The 18,371-nt window shown below is 46.9% G+C and overlaps 1 protein-coding gene across 7 annotated transcripts in view; it reads left to right on the top strand.

The window, feature by feature from the left end:
- The window catches only part of Slc2a9 (solute carrier family 2 member 9), a 147,248-nt gene that overhangs the window by 57,927 nt on the left and 70,950 nt on the right, over positions 1 to 18,371 (top strand). For 5 of the 7 annotated variants that reach the window (XM_060365398.1, XM_060365395.1, XM_060365397.1 and 2 more), the window contains one exon: positions 17,140 to 17,272. The exons of the other annotated variants lie outside the window; for them this stretch is intronic. In XM_060365398.1, the coding sequence (XP_060221381.1) occupies positions 17,140 to 17,272 (133 nt within the window). The remainder of the gene's footprint in view (positions 1 to 17,139; positions 17,273 to 18,371) is intronic. 7 annotated transcript variants of the gene reach the window in all.

The raw sequence follows: 18,371 nt of genomic DNA on the forward strand, positions 1-18,371 counted from the left end.
CCAGGCCGGGACTGGTGGGGAGGGAAGGGACTAAGTGAAGGGAGAACAGTTTAGGTGAGACCCTAGCATTTATTTAGAGGCAGAAAAACCAGGGATGATATTCCAGCCTCCACTAGGGAGGGTCCTTTGCTCAGGTGTTGGAGTAAATTAAAAAAATAAATGAGGGTTGGGCTATATAATGTTTATTATTAGCCCTATGATTATCACGGTGGTATTATTTAACCCGCTATCACAAATAGTAAGACACAGACACCTGTTAGATTTATAATTGCCGTATTTACCTTGGGCCAGGCAGATACTTTACCTAAGATGTCTGAATCACCTTACCATCATCTCCCAGTCCCCATCCAATGCCATCCACCTTAATCCTCCTCATCTGGTCTACCTTTCATGCATAATCCATGGTACTTGCTTGTATTCTTCATCTGGGCCTTTTGCTATTATTGGAGTCCTTTCTTATGGCCCACGTGGTTTCTTCTCGATGCTAACCCATTGTGATGTCCTTCTTCCTCCTTTCTTCCTATCCATTCCTCGTGATTCTCTCTGTCCTCTCCATGCCCAGGAGCCTTAGCCACTCATACCCCATTCTGCCCTGCTCAGGTACAGGCCATTTAATTAGACAATCAGGTAGATTGACACAACATGGATAGGTGTACCCAGATCCTGAGGGCTTGCAACATGCATCAGACCAACTTCCAACACTCAGGCCTTTGCCAGTTTCTGTATCTTGTCATTTTGATAATGGCCATTGTAAAGGTGGAGGGGTAATACTTTATTGTGCCTTTGATTTGTATTTTTTCTGATGATGACTGGTGTTAAATGCTTTTTTCTTTTGGCCCTTTTTAAAGGTTTACACTACTTGTTAATTTTTGCTTACTTGTGTGGTTTCAAGTTTATGTTTGTGTACCAGGGGCATGCAGCTGCCCTTGGAAGTCAGAAGAGGGTATTAGATCACCTAGAACTCCATTTCATGTGGATGTCCGGTTTTCTCAGCATCTCAGCCAAGACCAGAGGGATTGCCCTGGTCCACAGAGAGCTTCTAGGAGCTTGACTTAGCATGGCAGCAACAAGAGTGCATGGGGAAGACAGGAGTGAGGACATCAGTGGGTGATGGTCTGTCGCAGTTTGGGAGAGGAGTCAGAGATAGCTCTGGGTGTCTGACTTGTTGGCCAGGTAGAGTAGTGAGTAATACAAGAAGGCATAGAGGAGCAGCAGCAGCTTTTCAAGATCCAAAGTGACAATGAAGGGCCCAGGTTAGAGAGCAACTGGGAGGCAGAGTTGACTTGAGAACATACCCAGCACCTCTAGTCCCAGGCTGGGAATGCTGCCCCTGGAATAGCAGGGCACATTAGCATGACTCTGGCCAGAAGGTCCAGCAACTGTGCCCACTACCTCACCTGAGCCAGCTGAGAAGACAGTCCCTACAAGCTGTCATTTCCTGTGCTAGTTTTTTTTTTCCTATGATAAAAGAACTGGAAAAATTATTAAATGTTTTTAAAGGAGCAAACATTTATTTTGGTTCATGGTTTCAAAATTTAGTCTATGGTCAGCTAGCTGCACTGTTGAGGACTTTTGTTACAGTGGGCAGGGCAGAGGAAGATACTTACCTCACAGCAGGGATGGAAAGAGGGAAGGAAGGAGTAAGAGACAGACAGAGACAGACACAAGGAGACAGAGAGACAGAAGGAAACAGAAACACATTCTTCAAAGGCATTGTTCCAGTGAATCCAACCCCATGTTAATCAAATGATAAGGTTAGAGCCCTCATGCTGAAGTCACTTTACCAAAGCCTCCCCTGGGAACATTACAATGGGGGCCAAGCCTTCAACACATGTTTCTCTCAGAGGAACACCTAATCTCCAAGCCCTAATACTCCCCACCCACCAGTTGGGTTTTCTGGGCTGAATTGACTCCGGCTAGGAGAATGAGCGTGTAGCCCAGTAAACACCACAGGGTTGGATTTGTTTGTTGTATTTTTCCTGTCTGTGGAGACTGAGCTTCTGAGGAGGGAAAGGACATCAGACAAAAGCTTTTCCTTCATCTCCTCCTGGGTTGTGTGAGGCTCCAGCCGAGCGGGAGCCACAGGCATTTCTCCAGGTTTAAGGATTTTATTTCTTCATTTTAATCCTGTTTCTCATTTACCTTCAAAGACGGCGACATCTAAGCTTTTAAAAATGTAAAGAATGAAGAGAGATGTTTCCACTCAGGTGCTTTCTTTGAAAAGCAAAGGAGGGAGGAAGTGGTGAGAGTTGCTTTTGGACCAGGGTGGCAGAAGAAAGACAGCAATCCTAGCACAGGATCAATTAAACTGGCATTGTGAATTTCATCAGACTTGTAAAAAAAAAAATCAGTGGAGGTAGGACATTTCTGTGACATTTTATGCTTCCAAGGGACATGCTGAAAGGCATATTAATGAAGTATTGCTCTAGCAAAGATAAAAAGAAAAGAAGCTGGAAGAAGATGGCGAGCAGGAATACAGGAGGAGAGGTCTGAGGACACCCAAGCAGGTGCTGTGGCTAGGGCATCAGGCCAGGCAAGTTGGCCACTGTTTCCATAAGCATGGATGTCAACCACAGCTCACATCTGCATTGTTCCAGCACGGAACTCTGCTCCTCATGCTTGCACGGCAAGCTTTTTATCTACCCGCCATCTTCCTAGCTGTGTCTGGTTTTGTATTTGACTCCTAAGATCATCTGAGCTACTTAAAATATGGCATGAAAACCATTCGAATTTTTTCTTCCCACCTTTCTTCCACTTTCCCCAAGCTCCACCTAAAGTTAAACAACCTTCCCCCTGTCCGTGTTTGAGGCATTCTTTAAAGTTCTTTATTCTGAGACAGAGTTTCTCTGTGTAGCCCTGGCATCCTGGAACTCACTTTGTAGACCAGGCTGACTTTAAACTCAGAGATTCTCTTGCCTCTGCCTCCCGACTGCTGGGATTAAAGGCGCGTGCCACCACCCAGCTTGAGGTGCTCTTAAACACGTGCCAAGTTAGCATGTCCACATGAGTTCCTGCTTCTGGACTGCCCAGTGTGTCCCTGTGGGCTCCTCATTATCCAGCCCACTCTGCAAGGTTTAAATATTGTGTGACTGCCTCCATACTGTCAAAGCTGGAATCTTTCCTTTGCTCACTGTCCATTGGTACCTTCAGGACCATTTTCATCTCAAACAAAACTGCCGTTGAGTGTTTGATTCAAATTACACTGAACTGATACATTGGTTTGGAAAGGTTGAGGTTGGTTCCTGTTTTTCTGCCAAGAAGAGTGTTTCCCTCCTCATTTAGGGTCTCCTTTATATCATTCAGTTGTACCGACAGGTGGGCCGGATTTCTTTTCTTTTCTGATTTTCTTTCTTTCTTTCTTTCTTTCTTTCTTTCTTTCTTTCTTTCTTTCTTTCTTTCTTTCCTTTTCTAATTGTTATTATTATCTATAGTTGCAGTTCTTGGAAAAAAGTTTGGGGCCTTGCACAAGCCAGCCTGCCACTCTCTGATCCCCAGCCCTGCTGCTGTGTTCTTTACTAAGAAAATACACAGTGTATAGATTCCTAAAAGCTATTCTGTTTCAGTTCTGAGGGGATTTCTTTTCTGCATTATGTTTTCAAACTGGTGATCGACAGGTTGGTTATGCTGATGTGGGACTCTTTTTTCACTTCCTCACGGCGTCTGTCCTTTGCTTAGTTCAAAATGCTGTTCAAAATGCTTAGTTCAAAATGCTGTCCTTTGCTTAGTTCAAAATGCTTAGTTCAAAATGCTGGCTGTTGATAGCATCCTCAGAGCAGTGCTCTTCTCCTCCTCACTATCAGTCAGCTTCTCACTTCCTAATGGTGACAGCCATGACTGTTGTGATCTCAAGATGTTGCCACTGCTGCTTGACACAGTGAGAGTCTGTAGGAAGTTCTATTGGAAACAATTGTCATGTTTCTCCACATATATATTTAAAAGTTTCTTTTTACTTTCTGTGAATGAATAAGGGCTTGCAAGCATCTATGTATGGGCACCATTGGGTGCAGTGCCTGCAGAGGCCAGAAGAGGGCATCAGATTTCTTAGAACTAATGGTTGTGAATCACTGTATGGGTTCTGGGAACCGAACTCAGGTCCTCTGCAAGACCCAGTAAATGCTTAAATCACTAAGCCAATCTCCTGCCCCAATGATTATCTATTTTTTTTCTCCCAATTTGCAGCCTCTAATTTGATTTCTTGAAAGAAAGATCTAACTATTAGTGCATACATTTCACTGTCTTCCTTCTGTGACATTTTGGGTGATGGATTTGACAGTATTATTTCTAGAACTTTTAGTTTGCCATGCTCTCAAGAGACTGTTTTCTAAATAATTTGTCATTTTGATTGCAGTTAAGTCAAACTGCTCACAGCAATGTCTTCAATCCCATGTAGCCCTGATTTATTTTTATTGCCATTCACCATGTTTTGTTTTGTTTGTAATTCATGAGTACCTCCCTTGGAGAACCATGAAGATTGACTCTGCTCTTCTTTTGTGACCAACCTTTGCAAATGCTTCATGTTTGTTTGCCTAAGAAGTATAGCTTCTTCTCAGTGCAATACATGTAGACCCAACTTGGGAAGTGATTGTTCCAGAAAAAGAATTATTGTAAAATAACAAAAGGCTTTAAGTTGGAAGAATTGCCCACGATATTAGAAAGCAGAGATAAAATGTGACAGTGTCGCAGAAGAGTGACCTTACAGGGAAGGGTGCCAGGCAGTCACCACATGACAGCTAGAGCATCTCCTGCCAGACAGCCCCAGGATGCATCCCATCTGTCACTCTCCAGCTGAGGGGATTTGAGTAAGTGGCTCAAATCTGAGCATGTCTCTGTATCTAGATGGTGGGGTTAGTAGGGGTGTCTCTTCCACGGATGTTCCACGTATCTTGAAATACACAGCGAGCTCTTGAAGAAAACATGCAGCTGCTGTGAAGCTGGTATTGGCCATCACTCAGCTCATGCTCAGCACTGCAAACAAGTAGCTTTAATTTCTCTCCAGTTAACCTCCAGTCTTGGAGAGGTTTGACTCCAGCGCCTACAGCCTGAGCTTCCTGGCTTCCAGATCACAGCTCTGCAGCAGGGCCTCTGGTTCCCCTGTGCAGAGATCAGGAGATGCATCCAAGAGCACAGAGCCCTGGGTGGGGTCAGCCCCTTTGGGTCTCCATTTATCTTAGGGCACCCCACCCTTAGGGTGTGAAAACTTTTGTTTTCAGTGAACATTATAATTTAGCACCCAGCAGACTTCAGTGAAATGCAGGAAGGACAGAGGTTTTTGTTTTTGCCAAGAATATATTCATCCGGGGAAATTTATTTCAAGCATCTGCACCTGATCGAAGAGCCCTTAGTCACCCTGACTTGAAAGTCACACCTCTCTTCATTGAAGGGAAGATTCTCGTGTGGGGCAACCCCTTACCTGCAGGCAGTTCTATAGCCCAAGAAAATACCAGGTTGGTTGGAAATAGCCACAAGGTGAACACCTTTGCATTCTCATTCTCTATGTCTCCATCTGCCTACCCAACGGCTTTGACTGTCTCTGTATGTGTTTGCATGTATGTGTACACATCTGTGTGTGAGTTGATACACGTGTGTATGTGCGTGTGGAGGACAGAGATCAGTTTAGTTGTCATTCTGTAGGCAATGTCCATCTTTTTCTTTTCAGACTGTGTCTGGAAATGGTCTGGGACTCACCAAGCAGGCCAGGATAATAGGCTGGAAAGCCCCAACAATCCACTTATTTCCTCCACAGTGCACCATGCCTTGGGGATCACGCTTGTAAGGCAAGCATCCCCCTGGCCTGCTCTTGTATTCCTAATGTTACCTCAGAGTCTAAACGCCATTATTAAGTGACACTCAGTCCTCAAATCTCCTCTTTTAGACATATGGGCTTTCAAACAGAATGGTGACTGCGTGGTTTCCCCATGACAAGATTTGCATTTCCCAGGAAGATGACAAGCCAGGCCTGCTGACCCATCTCTCATCTCCCATCTGCCCTCTTCATCTCAGATGCCGTCCTTCTCTCAGAACAGATAAGCCAGAGGACAGAGTAGAAACACCGCAAGCTCTCATTCCTGGGTCATCCCTGAGCCCCTTCATGCTTGCCCTTCAATTCCCTTCCCTAATTCCTCTGATTGTGTCAGCTTTCAAGGTCGCAAGGGCAGGGCCCTTCTAGAGGTGTCTTCTCTCCTGCCAGGCACTAGAATTCGTTTTTCGCACAAAAGACTCTTTCTTCTGACTCTTTATTCCACATCCCAGGTAAGCGGTCATTCACCTATTGTTACTTCCCAAAACGAATGGTCCAATGTCTTCTCTGTCTAGTCATAGATCCAAATGCATAGTCTGTCCCCTTCAGGAGGAGGGCAGGACCTTTTTGACCTTGAATTTTCTCGTGCATCCAAGAAGCCAACAGGACCCCACAGTAGTGGTTTGAATGAGAATGGTCTCCATAGATTCATATATTTGAATGCTTGGTGTCTAGTTGGTAGAACTCTTTGGGAGAGATTAGGAGGTGTGCCTTTGCTGGAGGAGTTGCATCACTGGGGGTGGGCTTGGAGGCTTCAAAAACCCGTGGCATCTCTTCAAAAACCCAGGCAGCTCTTTCTCTGCTTCACAGTTGTTATCTAGCCATGCAGTCCCTCAGCTACTGCCACGCCCGCCTCCTCCTGCCATGTTCCCCACCATGATGGTCACGGACTTCCCTCTGAAATGGCAAACAAATCCCCAATTAAATGCTTTCTTTTTTTGTTTTTTAATAAAATTTATTTTAAAAATTTATTACAATTTATTCACTTTTTATTCCAGCTGTAGCCCCCTCCCTCGTCCCCTCTAAATTCCACCCTCCTTCCCTCTTCTTCTCCCATACCCCTTCCGCGGATAGGGGAGGTCCTCCTCCCCTTCCATTTGACCCCAGCCTATCAGGTCTCATCAGGACTGTCTGTATTATCTTCCTCTGTGGTCTGATAAGGCTCCCCTCCCACCAAGGAGAGGTGATCAAAGAGCTAGCCACTGAGTTCATGTCAGAGACAGTCCCTGTTCCCTTTACTAAAAAGCATATTTAGAGACTGAGCTGCCATGGGCTACATCTGTGCAGGGGTTCTAGGTTATCTCCATGAATGGTCCTTGGTTGGAGTATTAGTCTCATAAAAGACCCCTGGGCTCAGATTTTTTGGTTCTGTTGATCTCCTTGTAGAGCTCCAGTCCCCTCCAGGTCTTTCTGTCTCCCCATTCCTTCATAAGATTCCCTGAACTCTGCCCAAAGTTTGGCTATGAGTCTCAACATCTGCTTTAATACCCTGCTGGGTAGAGTCTTTCAGAGGCCCTCTGTGGATGGCTCCTGTCCTGTTCCTTGTTTTTGCCCTCTTCCAATGTTCACTGTGTTTGCCTTTCTGAATGAGGATTGAGAATCTTACCCAGGGTCCTCCTTCTTGCTTGGTTTCTTTAGGTGTACAGATTTTACTATGCTTATCCTATATGTCTAATATCCACTTATAGGTGAGTATATACCATGTGTGTCTTTCTGCTTCTGGAAATGCTTCCTTTCATAAGCTGCCTTGGTCATGTTGGAACCTAGACACCCACTCCATGCTTTTGGGCTAGGAGGTGAGTAGCCAAGACTTTTACTGGCCACTAAGTGCTCATGGGTGTCTGTCGAGGGTAAACGGCCTCTCCTCACTTCCAGTTCTCTGCACATCAAAGACAGTCTCAGTGTTATTTAGCTCTAAGGCTCCTGGCTCCTTGACGTTCTGATTTGGTGACTCATGCCTCTACTGGGGGCACCTTACTTCTAGAGGCAGCTCGGCCATGCCAGCTCTATCTGAAAGCAAGAGAGCAAAGGAAGCAAAGATAAATTTAACAGTTCTTGAAGTCGTGTCAAATGGAATTGTATAGAAAGCCTTTGAAGCTTTCTGAACCCTGCTATCCTATCTCTGCAGGGCCACAGGGGAAATGATTAGTAAAGTTGCCCTTTGAGGATATGGCTTGGAGTGGGAGTCGGAAGGGAGGTGAGTCACACCCCTGAGGACTTGTGCCTTCACTCCTTGGCAACCACTCCCATTACACTGCTTTCTCTTGCGAACTGTCTCCCAAGTTCTGCCATTTCTCATCTGAACCAGGACGCCTGAGATTTCTGCTTCATGGAGCTCCCATTACTACTGGAATGGGCCTTGTGACCATGGTAGATTTCTGGTGTCTATAATGCATGCCTCGTATGATTCTTCTCATTGTTCTGGGCTTCTAAAAATGTTGGACCCCACAGTCAGGAGCCAAGGAAAGCTTCTGCAGGCAGGACACCTCAGTGTTTGCAAGTGTCAGAAGAAACACAGAGGAGTGGCCTAAAGGACAAGTGTGACCTTTATGACCATAAGGGAACTCAGGGTGGGAAAGCCATGGAGAAAAAATACAATGAGAATCTTTCTAAAGAGGGCATCATCTACCTTACAGTATGAGAGACAGTCACTCAAGTGGAAGAGGAAGGAAACACAGTTCCATGCAGAGGAAACAGCCAGGGCAAAACCAAAGAAATGGAGAGTCTAATCCATTTGAAAACTGAGAACGTTTCAGTAACCATGCCTAGGACACGGTACCAAGATACGAGATGGGCAGGCCAGCTGCTCCTATGTGCAAAAGCACTGTGGGAAGTAACCTGACTTGGATGTTAAGAAGTTGTGGGATAGAGTCTGGCCTCTGCTGCTCTCCAGCTGTGTGACCTTCACAAGTGACTTCAGCTCTCCGAGGCTCAGAATCTGTGTCTGTAAAATGAAAATAACCTGCACTCTGTGGAGCCAATGTAACCATTAAATGAGATGCTGTATATGAAGAGTCCAGCCAAACAGACTGTTGTGCCCATTAAATGAAAGCCATATTCCAGACTGCATTCAGAAGTCCCTGATTTGGGCATCCAAAATCTCCTTTTGATCTGTTCTCATCTCTAGCACCATGCAACGTCCTCTTCTTTCCTAGACTGGCCCCACTCTCCCACCGCCCCATATTGTTTGGATGCCAGTGCTGGGCTGGTGGCAGAAGCTTGGGCTCTGGTGCTGGATCAGGCATTTAAGGGTCCAAGGATCCAGCAGTGAATGTCCACACAGAGGAAGCCCTCTCTGAAGCACATCCTCAAGTGCTACAGCTCAGTGAAACAGCCATTCTCAGATGCTCTTTGCTGAAATAGCTTATGCCCATTTATTCGTGGCAGACAAGGGCTATACAAACCTTGGGCAAGTGGGAAGAGTATTTTAGGGTTGTAGCTGGGGTTCCAATGATGCTCTGTTTGCATCCAGGTACCAGACTACATGACTACCTGTAACTACCTTGAGAATTGTGGGGTTAGGGGTCGTCAGTCTGCCTGCCCTGGGGCATGCAGGCAGTGAAGCAGAAAAGGGGCAGCTGTACTCCTACCCATCTCAGGGTAAGATTTTTGGGATTTGGACATGTCTCTGACCTCACTCTAGCCCTATACCTGTTTTCACCGGTCGCTCAGCCTACGTGCCCCACATATCACAGTGCCTTGAGGTACTCTCACAGCATCCTGATCCAAGCTGCACCTCAGGCTCCTTGAATCTGTATTTCTACAGCCAGTGCTCCAGAGGCTACGAATGCCTAGCAATGGCCCAGTTTGGTAGTCTTTGAGAGACTGAGGCAGGATCCAGACACTACCTGTTTTACTGATCAGGCTTTGTGGGAGAGCATGTGTAAGCAACAAGCCAGGCCAATCTAGCCCATGCTGCCTGCACGTACAGGAGTGTTTGAGTCTATAGAATGGACACGGACCCAGCCAAGGTGAGGCAAAGAGACATAAAGAAGGCCCTCCGTATCTGCCCAAGTTTTTATTCCCCACCAGCCAGCATGCACCAGTGACTTCCTCAATGACTGGGGCCATAAATGCAGCCCTGGGGACAGTCTGCGCTGGGTGAGAGAACAGGAATGTGCAGGCAAAGTCCTGCTATGTAGCTTACTACAGTGGAAGCAAGGATACTTCTGTGTCCCGAGCAGATGAGGCTTTGAGCAAGTCTCTCAAGGGATAGCCGTGTTTGAGTCCTGTCTGCCCTAGGAGCTGCTAAGGTATTTAAAGTGGTAGCAATGGCAGCCTTTGGTTGAATGTTACTGAGGACTGGATGCCAGGCTGAGCTCTGTGCATGTGTTCTCCTGAAGCCCCCTGTCAGCCTGTACTGTGGGCTAGCTATTGTCTCTTTCTCCTGGCTGCTGATGGCCACACCAGCTTGTCAAGTAGCAGCATGTGACTGAACTTTGAGATAGAAGAGTGGCCTCTGTGAGAGGCCACTTCAGAGCCAGGTGGGGCATTGTCTCTCTCTAGGCTTTGACTCTACTTCCTACTGAGGCCATGGACTTGGTACATTAGGAAAACAGGACAATCATTTTGCCTCTTTTGTCAGATTCACAGATGGTGGGCACCATCAATACTGAGCCAAATGCCCATAAGAAAGACTCTCAGAGCATCACAGAAAGTTGGTCATAGAAGATAGAGACCACAATCCTGTGCTTCTAGGACTCTTATTTATTCATTGATTTAGTGTGTGTGCACATGTGCATGTTTTTGTTGTGGATCTGTGGACCAAGAGTATATGGAGAGCTAGAAAGCTGATAGTACAGTCTATGAAAAATGCTAGAGGCATAAGGCCTGGGCCAGGATGCCTCACTGCTGCCTTGCTGGCCCATCTCTGCCCCAGATCTGCCTGGTCCTTTCTGAGAATGTCTGTGGGTTAAAGGAGTGTGGAGTTGAGAGAAAAGGTTTTCTTCAGTATTGAAAACCCAAACTGTTTCCCTGAAGAGAGTGCCCTCAAGGTAAAGTGTGATTTGAGGCATTGAGGATGTGAAGTGCCCCTGGGAGAGGGGTGGGTAACATGTGTTCTGCAGAAGGGCATGATGGAGGGAGGTAGAAGCTAAGAGTACATGAAGCAGAGCACCAGTGGCCCCACTGAATCCTGGGAATAACCAGCCCTGGGTGATAGGTCTCTGTCCTTGGGGAAATATCCAGGGTGAGCTGGTTGGGCAGGGTACAAGCTTGCAGGGGTCAAAGACATGGCAGATGGGTAGGTGGCAGTGTCATAGTATCAGGTAAACCATCTAGTTTAGCAGGGAAATTGAGGCAGGTGCTCATTCAACTTCATTGTTAGGTTAGCAAGGGCTGGCTGAAGTGTGGGAGCACACAAAGGGGAAAGCAAGCAAACAGGCTTCTTCTTAAAAAGATTTCTTTTCATTTGATGTTAAGGGTGTTTTGCCTGCATGTGCAGATATGTTCACCATGTACATGCCTGGAATAATGGAGTTCCTGTAATTTGAATTATAGGCTCAAGTGGGCTTCCATGTGGGAGCTGGGAGTTGAACCCTGGTCCTTTAGAAGAGCAAACAGTGCTCTTAACCATTGAGCCGTCTTTCCAGCCCCAATTTTGAGTATTCTTAGGCTGGGATGTCACCCTGCAACCAGGGGCTCAGAGGTCAGGGCTCCAGGTGTGTGGATATAAACCCTGGATAGAAACCTCTCTCTGGGTGAGGAGAGAGAGGACTGAGGAGGAGGGGCAAGGCCCCTAAGAGTGGGTGCATCTGTTCTCCAACTCCTAGGCTCATACCCAGGTTCCATAGACCCAACTCAGATGCCACAGTCCCTGGGCTTGGTGGGCAGCAAATGTGATCTTAAACCAGCACTTGAGTTAGTGTGGATCATATAGGCTAGTTGCGGATGCCGACAAACTGTGAGGGAAGAAGTGGCCTTTACATATTGGCTGTCAGCCTTGTATCAGGCCCACGGTAGGGAATTCTGATCCCTACAGTAATAACCTGTAGAGAAAGCAGTGTGAGCTCATCTCGGTTTATAGCTGAGCAAACTGATCCAACAAAGAGCAAGTTTAAGGCCCCGTAGAGAGGGGCAGAAGAATCAGAATATGAACTTGGGTCTAATTTCTTAGTTGATGTCCTTCCCCTGACCTTGGTCTCTGGTATCCCCAGATGACACCCAAGGTGATAGGTGCACCAGTGAGTGAGTTCAGCCTCATCTGAAATCAAACCTCAGACTTTATGGATCCCTGGAGTCAGAGTTACTAAAGAGAAAACCAGTCCATATAGCGTGTCTGTACACATCCCTACGCATCCCTCTGCACATACAAGCCTTCCCACTTTGAGTTCTGTTTGGGGGTTGCTGGTCAGCGAGGGATGAAGAAGCACATGGCAGACAAAGGGAACAATGAGACTCAGAAGCCAGGGTGATTCAACCGGAAAACAGGAGGCTGGTGAAGAGATTAATCATGGGTTTCAATTCCAAGGAGAGTGGCTTTGAGAACAGCAGCTAGCTAACTCCTTAGGGAGAAGAAGAGAGGAGAATTCTACGGATGTAGTCAAGGAATTTGGGTGTTCCTTAGCAAGGTACAGCTGCACAGTGGACTGTTTGACCTTGTAGACAGCAGAGGTTAAGGGCACAGAGCTACCGGCCTAGGTTTGGATCCCCCTTCCCCCCCACCACAGCTATATATAGGGAGTGTAATTGTCAATGGGGTAGAAAATTCTTGGTACCTTGGTTTCTTCAGCTGAGAATCGGGAGCATCAGCAGAGGTGACAAAGACTCAGAAAATCTGTACAAACTCAACAATGTCCCATCTAATAATCTAGTTTGCAGGGGGGCAATTCATAGGGTCAGTGAGTTTTAAAAACAGTGTGGAATTTTGACTCTCTTTTAAATAGGAGCAGGATGAAGTTGGTTTGTGAACTTTTTGTGAACTTTTGCTGTAGGACTTCCCAGCATCCCACCCTCAGGCCCACCCCCGGACTAAGGTTCCTTATCTATACAAACGGAATAACAGAGACTTACCTTGAGAGCCAAGTAAGCCAGAAGTCAGGCAAACCCTTTTGAAAGCAGGAAATGGTGGTAGGAACAGGGAGGGGAATGAGCACTGTATGTACAGGGTCCCCACATGTGGTACCGGCAAAGACTGACCACACAGTGATGGTCATGTCCTTGGACTGTCATGCGATTATTTATGACAGAGGAAAATGGGGTAGTATTATAAACTTGTATAAGGAGCCTTCTTATTGTAGAAATAGAATCAGGCCATGGATATACATCAAAACTATATAATACAACATACGGTCATAAGGGATGTTTTAGAAGCTGGAACGGACTCTTGGAGACAGATCTAGGGGTGGGGAAAGAGCACCACACCACACTCGGGTGGCCATGCTCTGTCTAGCACTATGAAGTTGTGGCTATCAGGGCCCTTCCTTGGGAAGTGGCTGGAGGCGGGAGCAGCAAGGCCACAGGAGTTGTGTCATCATTTGCTGATGGAGCAAATTGCCTTCTGAGCCCCAGCTCCTACATACGCTGAGATCACTCAGATGTGTGGCTCAGCTTTGCACACAGTGTCTGCCTCCTGGAATGGCTGCTATTGCACCTGTGTCTTCCTTCGATAGAGTCCCTCTTGTGTGGGGGTGAGACGCTGGAGCTGAGTCTGAGTGATTGCTGATGAATTCTGCTCAGGGGACAGATTTACCCTAATAGAACCGACACACAAATCCCCTAGTTAGCCATAGCTAGAAGCTGCCAGGCCCAGGAGAGCTATACCCCCTCTGCTTTGCTTTGAAGTGAGGAAAGACAACAAGGGAAGAGCCTATGCAGGGGTCCGAAGAGCTAACTCCTCATCCAACCAGCCCCCCGATTTCTCAAGGGACCTCACATGTATTCCCTCACCTTTCAGGGATCAGATTCCTCTCCAATAGACCTGAAACGCTAACAACGCTGCACGGGGAAATATTATTTACATTACTGTCAAGTGTCAGCCCTTTAATAGGAGGCCATGTAGGAAAAGCTTAGATTTAAAAACAAACAAGGATGTCTTAGGGGTCTCATCTGCAGCAGCTGCATCAATGATCTGTCACCACTCACCTCATCCAACACACACTGGGTGTGTTTGACACTTGCTGAACACTGCCATGTTCAAGCGCTGGCAGATACATCAAGATGCAAGACTAGGTGGGATGGATGTTGGGAAACGCAGTCTCCCGGAAGAACATGGAAAATCAAGGTAATTCAGTTTTTCACCCCACTGACAGCCTCCCATATGCAGACTGTGAGTATGAAGAAGTATAAAGAAGGGTATCCCATTGCATCCCTAAAGAGCCTGGGAGATGGGCAGCCTCTCCATGCTTCACATTAAGCAGCAGTCGAAGCTGCTCCTGCCGGTAGCCAGCATAGCCTGCTCCTGCTTCACTCCTCTGGGATCCCTGGGCACTTGGTTTGCACAATAAGAACTTAACTCTGTAAGCCCCACGATGCCTACTCAACATGTTTGCTGTCTCATAGTAGTTCAGGAGTGGGTTATCATAGAAAGGACCAAAGTCTTTGATAGCTTGGGAGGAAGTGGGGCCTAGAAAGTCTATCTTTAAAGCAGAGGCCCTGCAGTTGAAAGAGCAGAACACAGTTATTAGAAGACCCACGTACCTTCCCCATTGGGGGGTTGAGCATTGTCTTGGTGGACAAGGTGACACACATCTCTCCTCCTGAGAACAATGGGTGTAAGGACCATGACCCAAAGACCCTGAGCTGGAGCCCTGTGTCTCTCCCCGTTATCTCAGGCCCTGGCTGGCCCCGCAAAGACTCCTCCAATGGGGATACCTGTGGCACCTTTTGCTCCTGCCTAGGGGAGTAACACATAGTTGTCTTATGAATTAGCTCACAGAGTAGCAGGTTTCCTTATGGCATTTTCATTCACATCTTGTTTTGTTTGACTCCCCTCACCACACTTCTGTCCCTCCTCTCCCTGATGCTCCCATACCCTCTGTCCACTGTACTTCTTCTCCCTGTCATATGTCATATGGTTATATAAATCCCTCACCACTGCTCTCCTTCAAAGCCTCTTTTTTAACTTCATAGGACACTTTCTAGTTTCCTACCTAGTCTTCATCTGCATTTACTCTGACCTAGACGCATAGCTAGAATCTAGGACCCACATGAGGGAGAATGCAGTATCTGTCTTCATATAGTTAGTTGCCTTGAATCACGAGTTAATGAAAACACTTCCCAAAACAGCCTGAGATTGAGGCTACCCTCTAGAAGTAGCATAAAGGACCCTAAAATTGGCCAGTGTGTATGAGAAAGCCCCTCCCACTTTCATTTGCTTCCCAATAGAGAAAGCAGCGATTGGATGTCACTGCAATGGGAGATGCTGGGTTCTTGGCTCACGTTGGTATAATACCAAGGAGCACCGTGGATGGCCTGCACCAGAAAGCCAGAAGGTCAAATCCAGGTCACTTAGGAGATGGGAGCCTCTGGGAGTCTTGAGGTGCCCTCCAGGACAGTTCAGGGTACTTGTCCGTGGCCATAAATGACTGTAGTATAAGATCTGAGCTGTCTGCTCAGGGGCAGGGCTCTTTACCACTCATGGGGTGAGCCTGGGCCAGACTGAAAAGCCTTTCTCAAGTATGGTGGTTGTTACGGCTCCTCATCCCAATGCTTCTGTGTGATATTTTTATGTAACCCATGCATCTCCTCCCATACACCTTAAATCATCTTGAGACTCATTATAATATGTAAATACTTGTTACACCATCTTTCTTAGGGAATGATGACAGAGAAAGAGGTCTGCCTGTGAGTGTTCAACACAGATACATTTTTTTTTTCTGAACAGTTTCAGTCCACAGTGGGTGGCACCTGTGGGTGCAGAACGCACAGGCAGAACTGACAGACTCTGTCCACTGTTTTCTACCATTGTTTAAAATTTCTAACTGAAGTATAATTTGCATGCCAGTTTCTACTAAAAAACCCTATGGCTTTCAGAATATTCACAAAATGATGCCACCAGAGACCATCTACATTCCGAGTGTTCCATGATGCCTGAGCGGAACCCATCTGTGTCGCTTGGCACTCACCCGAGATTGCTCTCTCTGACTTTACACAGACCATCTGATTTCTCTCTTTGCATGGTCTCCTGGTCACAAGTCCTCAAGCTGAAAAGCCTGGTTTGGCCTTGCCTGTCCTTCAAAGGGAGACGCAAGGACTGTGCTGTCCTCTGAATAGGACTCACTAGCTTCAGAAGGTGGGGGAGGGAATTGGAGTCACCTTGGAGAGGAGGGCTGAGCCAGCATTGGCTGATTGTCCCGGCAGGCCCCCTCTGACTTGCTCCATGCTTTAGGGGTCCCTGTTGCTGCACCCTGGTAGTGCCTGTCATTCTCATGGGCCCTCTACCGTCAGAGCTCTACTGTGGGTCTCAGAAAAGCTGACAAGGACATTCTCCCTTCTGATATCCACAACAGGAGACAAACATCCGTGTGCTGAGGACAAGCATACACTCAAGGGCTCTGCCCTCACCGGGCCTGAATAGGCTAGCAGACCTCTGCCCATCAGGTGGAGTCTTTTCAGGGTTCAGTGTGTCTTGTTCTCTTCTGGGCTGTTTCCTTTGCCTGTTTTAGGAAATAAAGCACACTGAGCCCTCAGCTTGGAGCCAAGCCTTTTGTCTTCTCCATCAACACTGCCCAGGGTGACATGCGCCTATGCAGTGAGCACAGTGGAGGCATGTTTGTAAAGCTGGGTAACAAAGATGGGAAATGAGGGGCACCTTAATGGGCATAAGAATGTATGCTCCACGCTGCATTTAAATTGCATTGTGTGAGAGTCACTGCACACAGTGTGTTGATGGCACGTGTTGGAGGCGTCCATTTGTTTCTACCCACCAGCTGGAAAGCAAAGGTCCTCCACACGTGAGGGCCATCCTTCCTTCTCCTACCTTCATTGACAATAGAAAGATGATGGGCATTGCACAGGTATCTTGGGTTCACCCTCAAGTCTGATTCCATGCCCATGGCAGCCTGGGAGGAAATATGCTAAAGGAATGGAGGATATCCAATGTGACCCCATGGTGGCCATGATGACCCAGGTTAAGGAGGAAGCTATCTCTGGTACCTCCTGAGTGGCCTGGCTGCCAACAGCCCTTTGCTTTTCACAGATGTGCTACTCCATCACAAAGTCAATGTGGAAAATGCCGTCTGCCATTATCTCATCTGCTCTGTTCCTTCCCTTAGCTGTTGTCACTGGGGACAGGCTGAGCAGGGAGGCTTCCTGCAGAATCCAAGCTGCTCAGTCCAGTGTTCCCAGTAGAACAAGTAGAACAACCAAAGGCTCTATCCCTCAGCCAAGTCTTCTCCCTACAGGAGAGCACCTGGCCGTACCTGTTTGGAGTGATCGTTGTCCCTGCCTTGGTCCAGCTGGCGAGCCTGCCATTTCTCCCTGAGAGCCCACGCTACCTCCTCTTTGAAAAGCATGATGAGGCAGGAGCCACGAAAGGTAGGGTCCTTTCCTTTTGTAAGCCTGTGCCTGGCTTACAACAAGATGCTGTGAGGCTGGACAGGGCGAGCGTTAGCATCTCTGCAAGCACTGTGGTGGGTGCTGAGGGACACCTGCTCTCTTTGCATCCTTAGCTGAAGGCACTGATCAGATAGCAGAGGGTCTGGGGTGGGAAGAGGGTTTCTGAAAAGAACCCCAGGGGTCCGATTCCAGAAAGCAAGCAGGCTCTCTGGAAGAAATTGAGTCCTCTTGTGAAAACATGTTACATCCTGGCTTGGGAGAATGCCTCTCTACCTGCCCAGCAAAGGAAGGACCTTTGGAAAGGTCTTCAGTTACATACAGTCAGAGTGGGCAATGGGGGTAGAGTGAGTGTGGGAGGCTCTAAAGTTTGATTTCACAGCACAGGTGTGTGTGTGTGTGTGTGTGTGTGTGTGTGCACAGTTCAGTATACACATCTTAAGTCATAAAATATGATAAATACTACCCCTACATGGGGTAAAAAGAACAAAGATACTGATATTTGAGCCTCGGGTTGAATCTGAGAATTGCATTTTTATCAATAACAGTATAAATTGTTTTTGTTTTTGTTTCGTTTTGTTTGATGTACTAGGTGTTCTGCCAGGCAGTGGGGAAGACAGGGGAATCCCTGCTCCCTGGGGTGACTGGAGTGATCTGTTAGGATGGGCAGACATGTCTGAGGGTAGAGAGAGTAAGTAGTATGCTGCCTGCCTGGCATGTGCGAAGTCTTAGGTTCAATCTCTAGTTTTCTAACAAAACAAAAATAGAAAACAAAGGTCAAGGTGTGGTGGAGCATATAAGCTCAATATTCTGAAGGCTGAAGCAGGAGGATCCTCATGAGCTCAAGACCAGTCTAGGCTACAGAGTAAGAACCTGTCTTAAAAAGAAAAAAAAGATGGAGAGATACCACCAATGAGCAGAAAGTACATGCATATTATCCTAATCTGAAATTCTGTTGTTTAAAGTAACTCACATGACCAAGATCAAAGTCAGTGGAAATTGGCTACACATAGAATAGACACAGACAGACAGATACAGACACAGACATAGAAAGGCCGTGAATTAGGGCCAACATTGTAAC

This window comes from Meriones unguiculatus, chromosome 12 (genome assembly GCF_030254825.1).
Source record: "Meriones unguiculatus strain TT.TT164.6M chromosome 12, Bangor_MerUng_6.1, whole genome shotgun sequence".
Taxonomy (NCBI): domain Eukaryota; kingdom Metazoa; phylum Chordata; class Mammalia; order Rodentia; family Muridae; genus Meriones; species Meriones unguiculatus.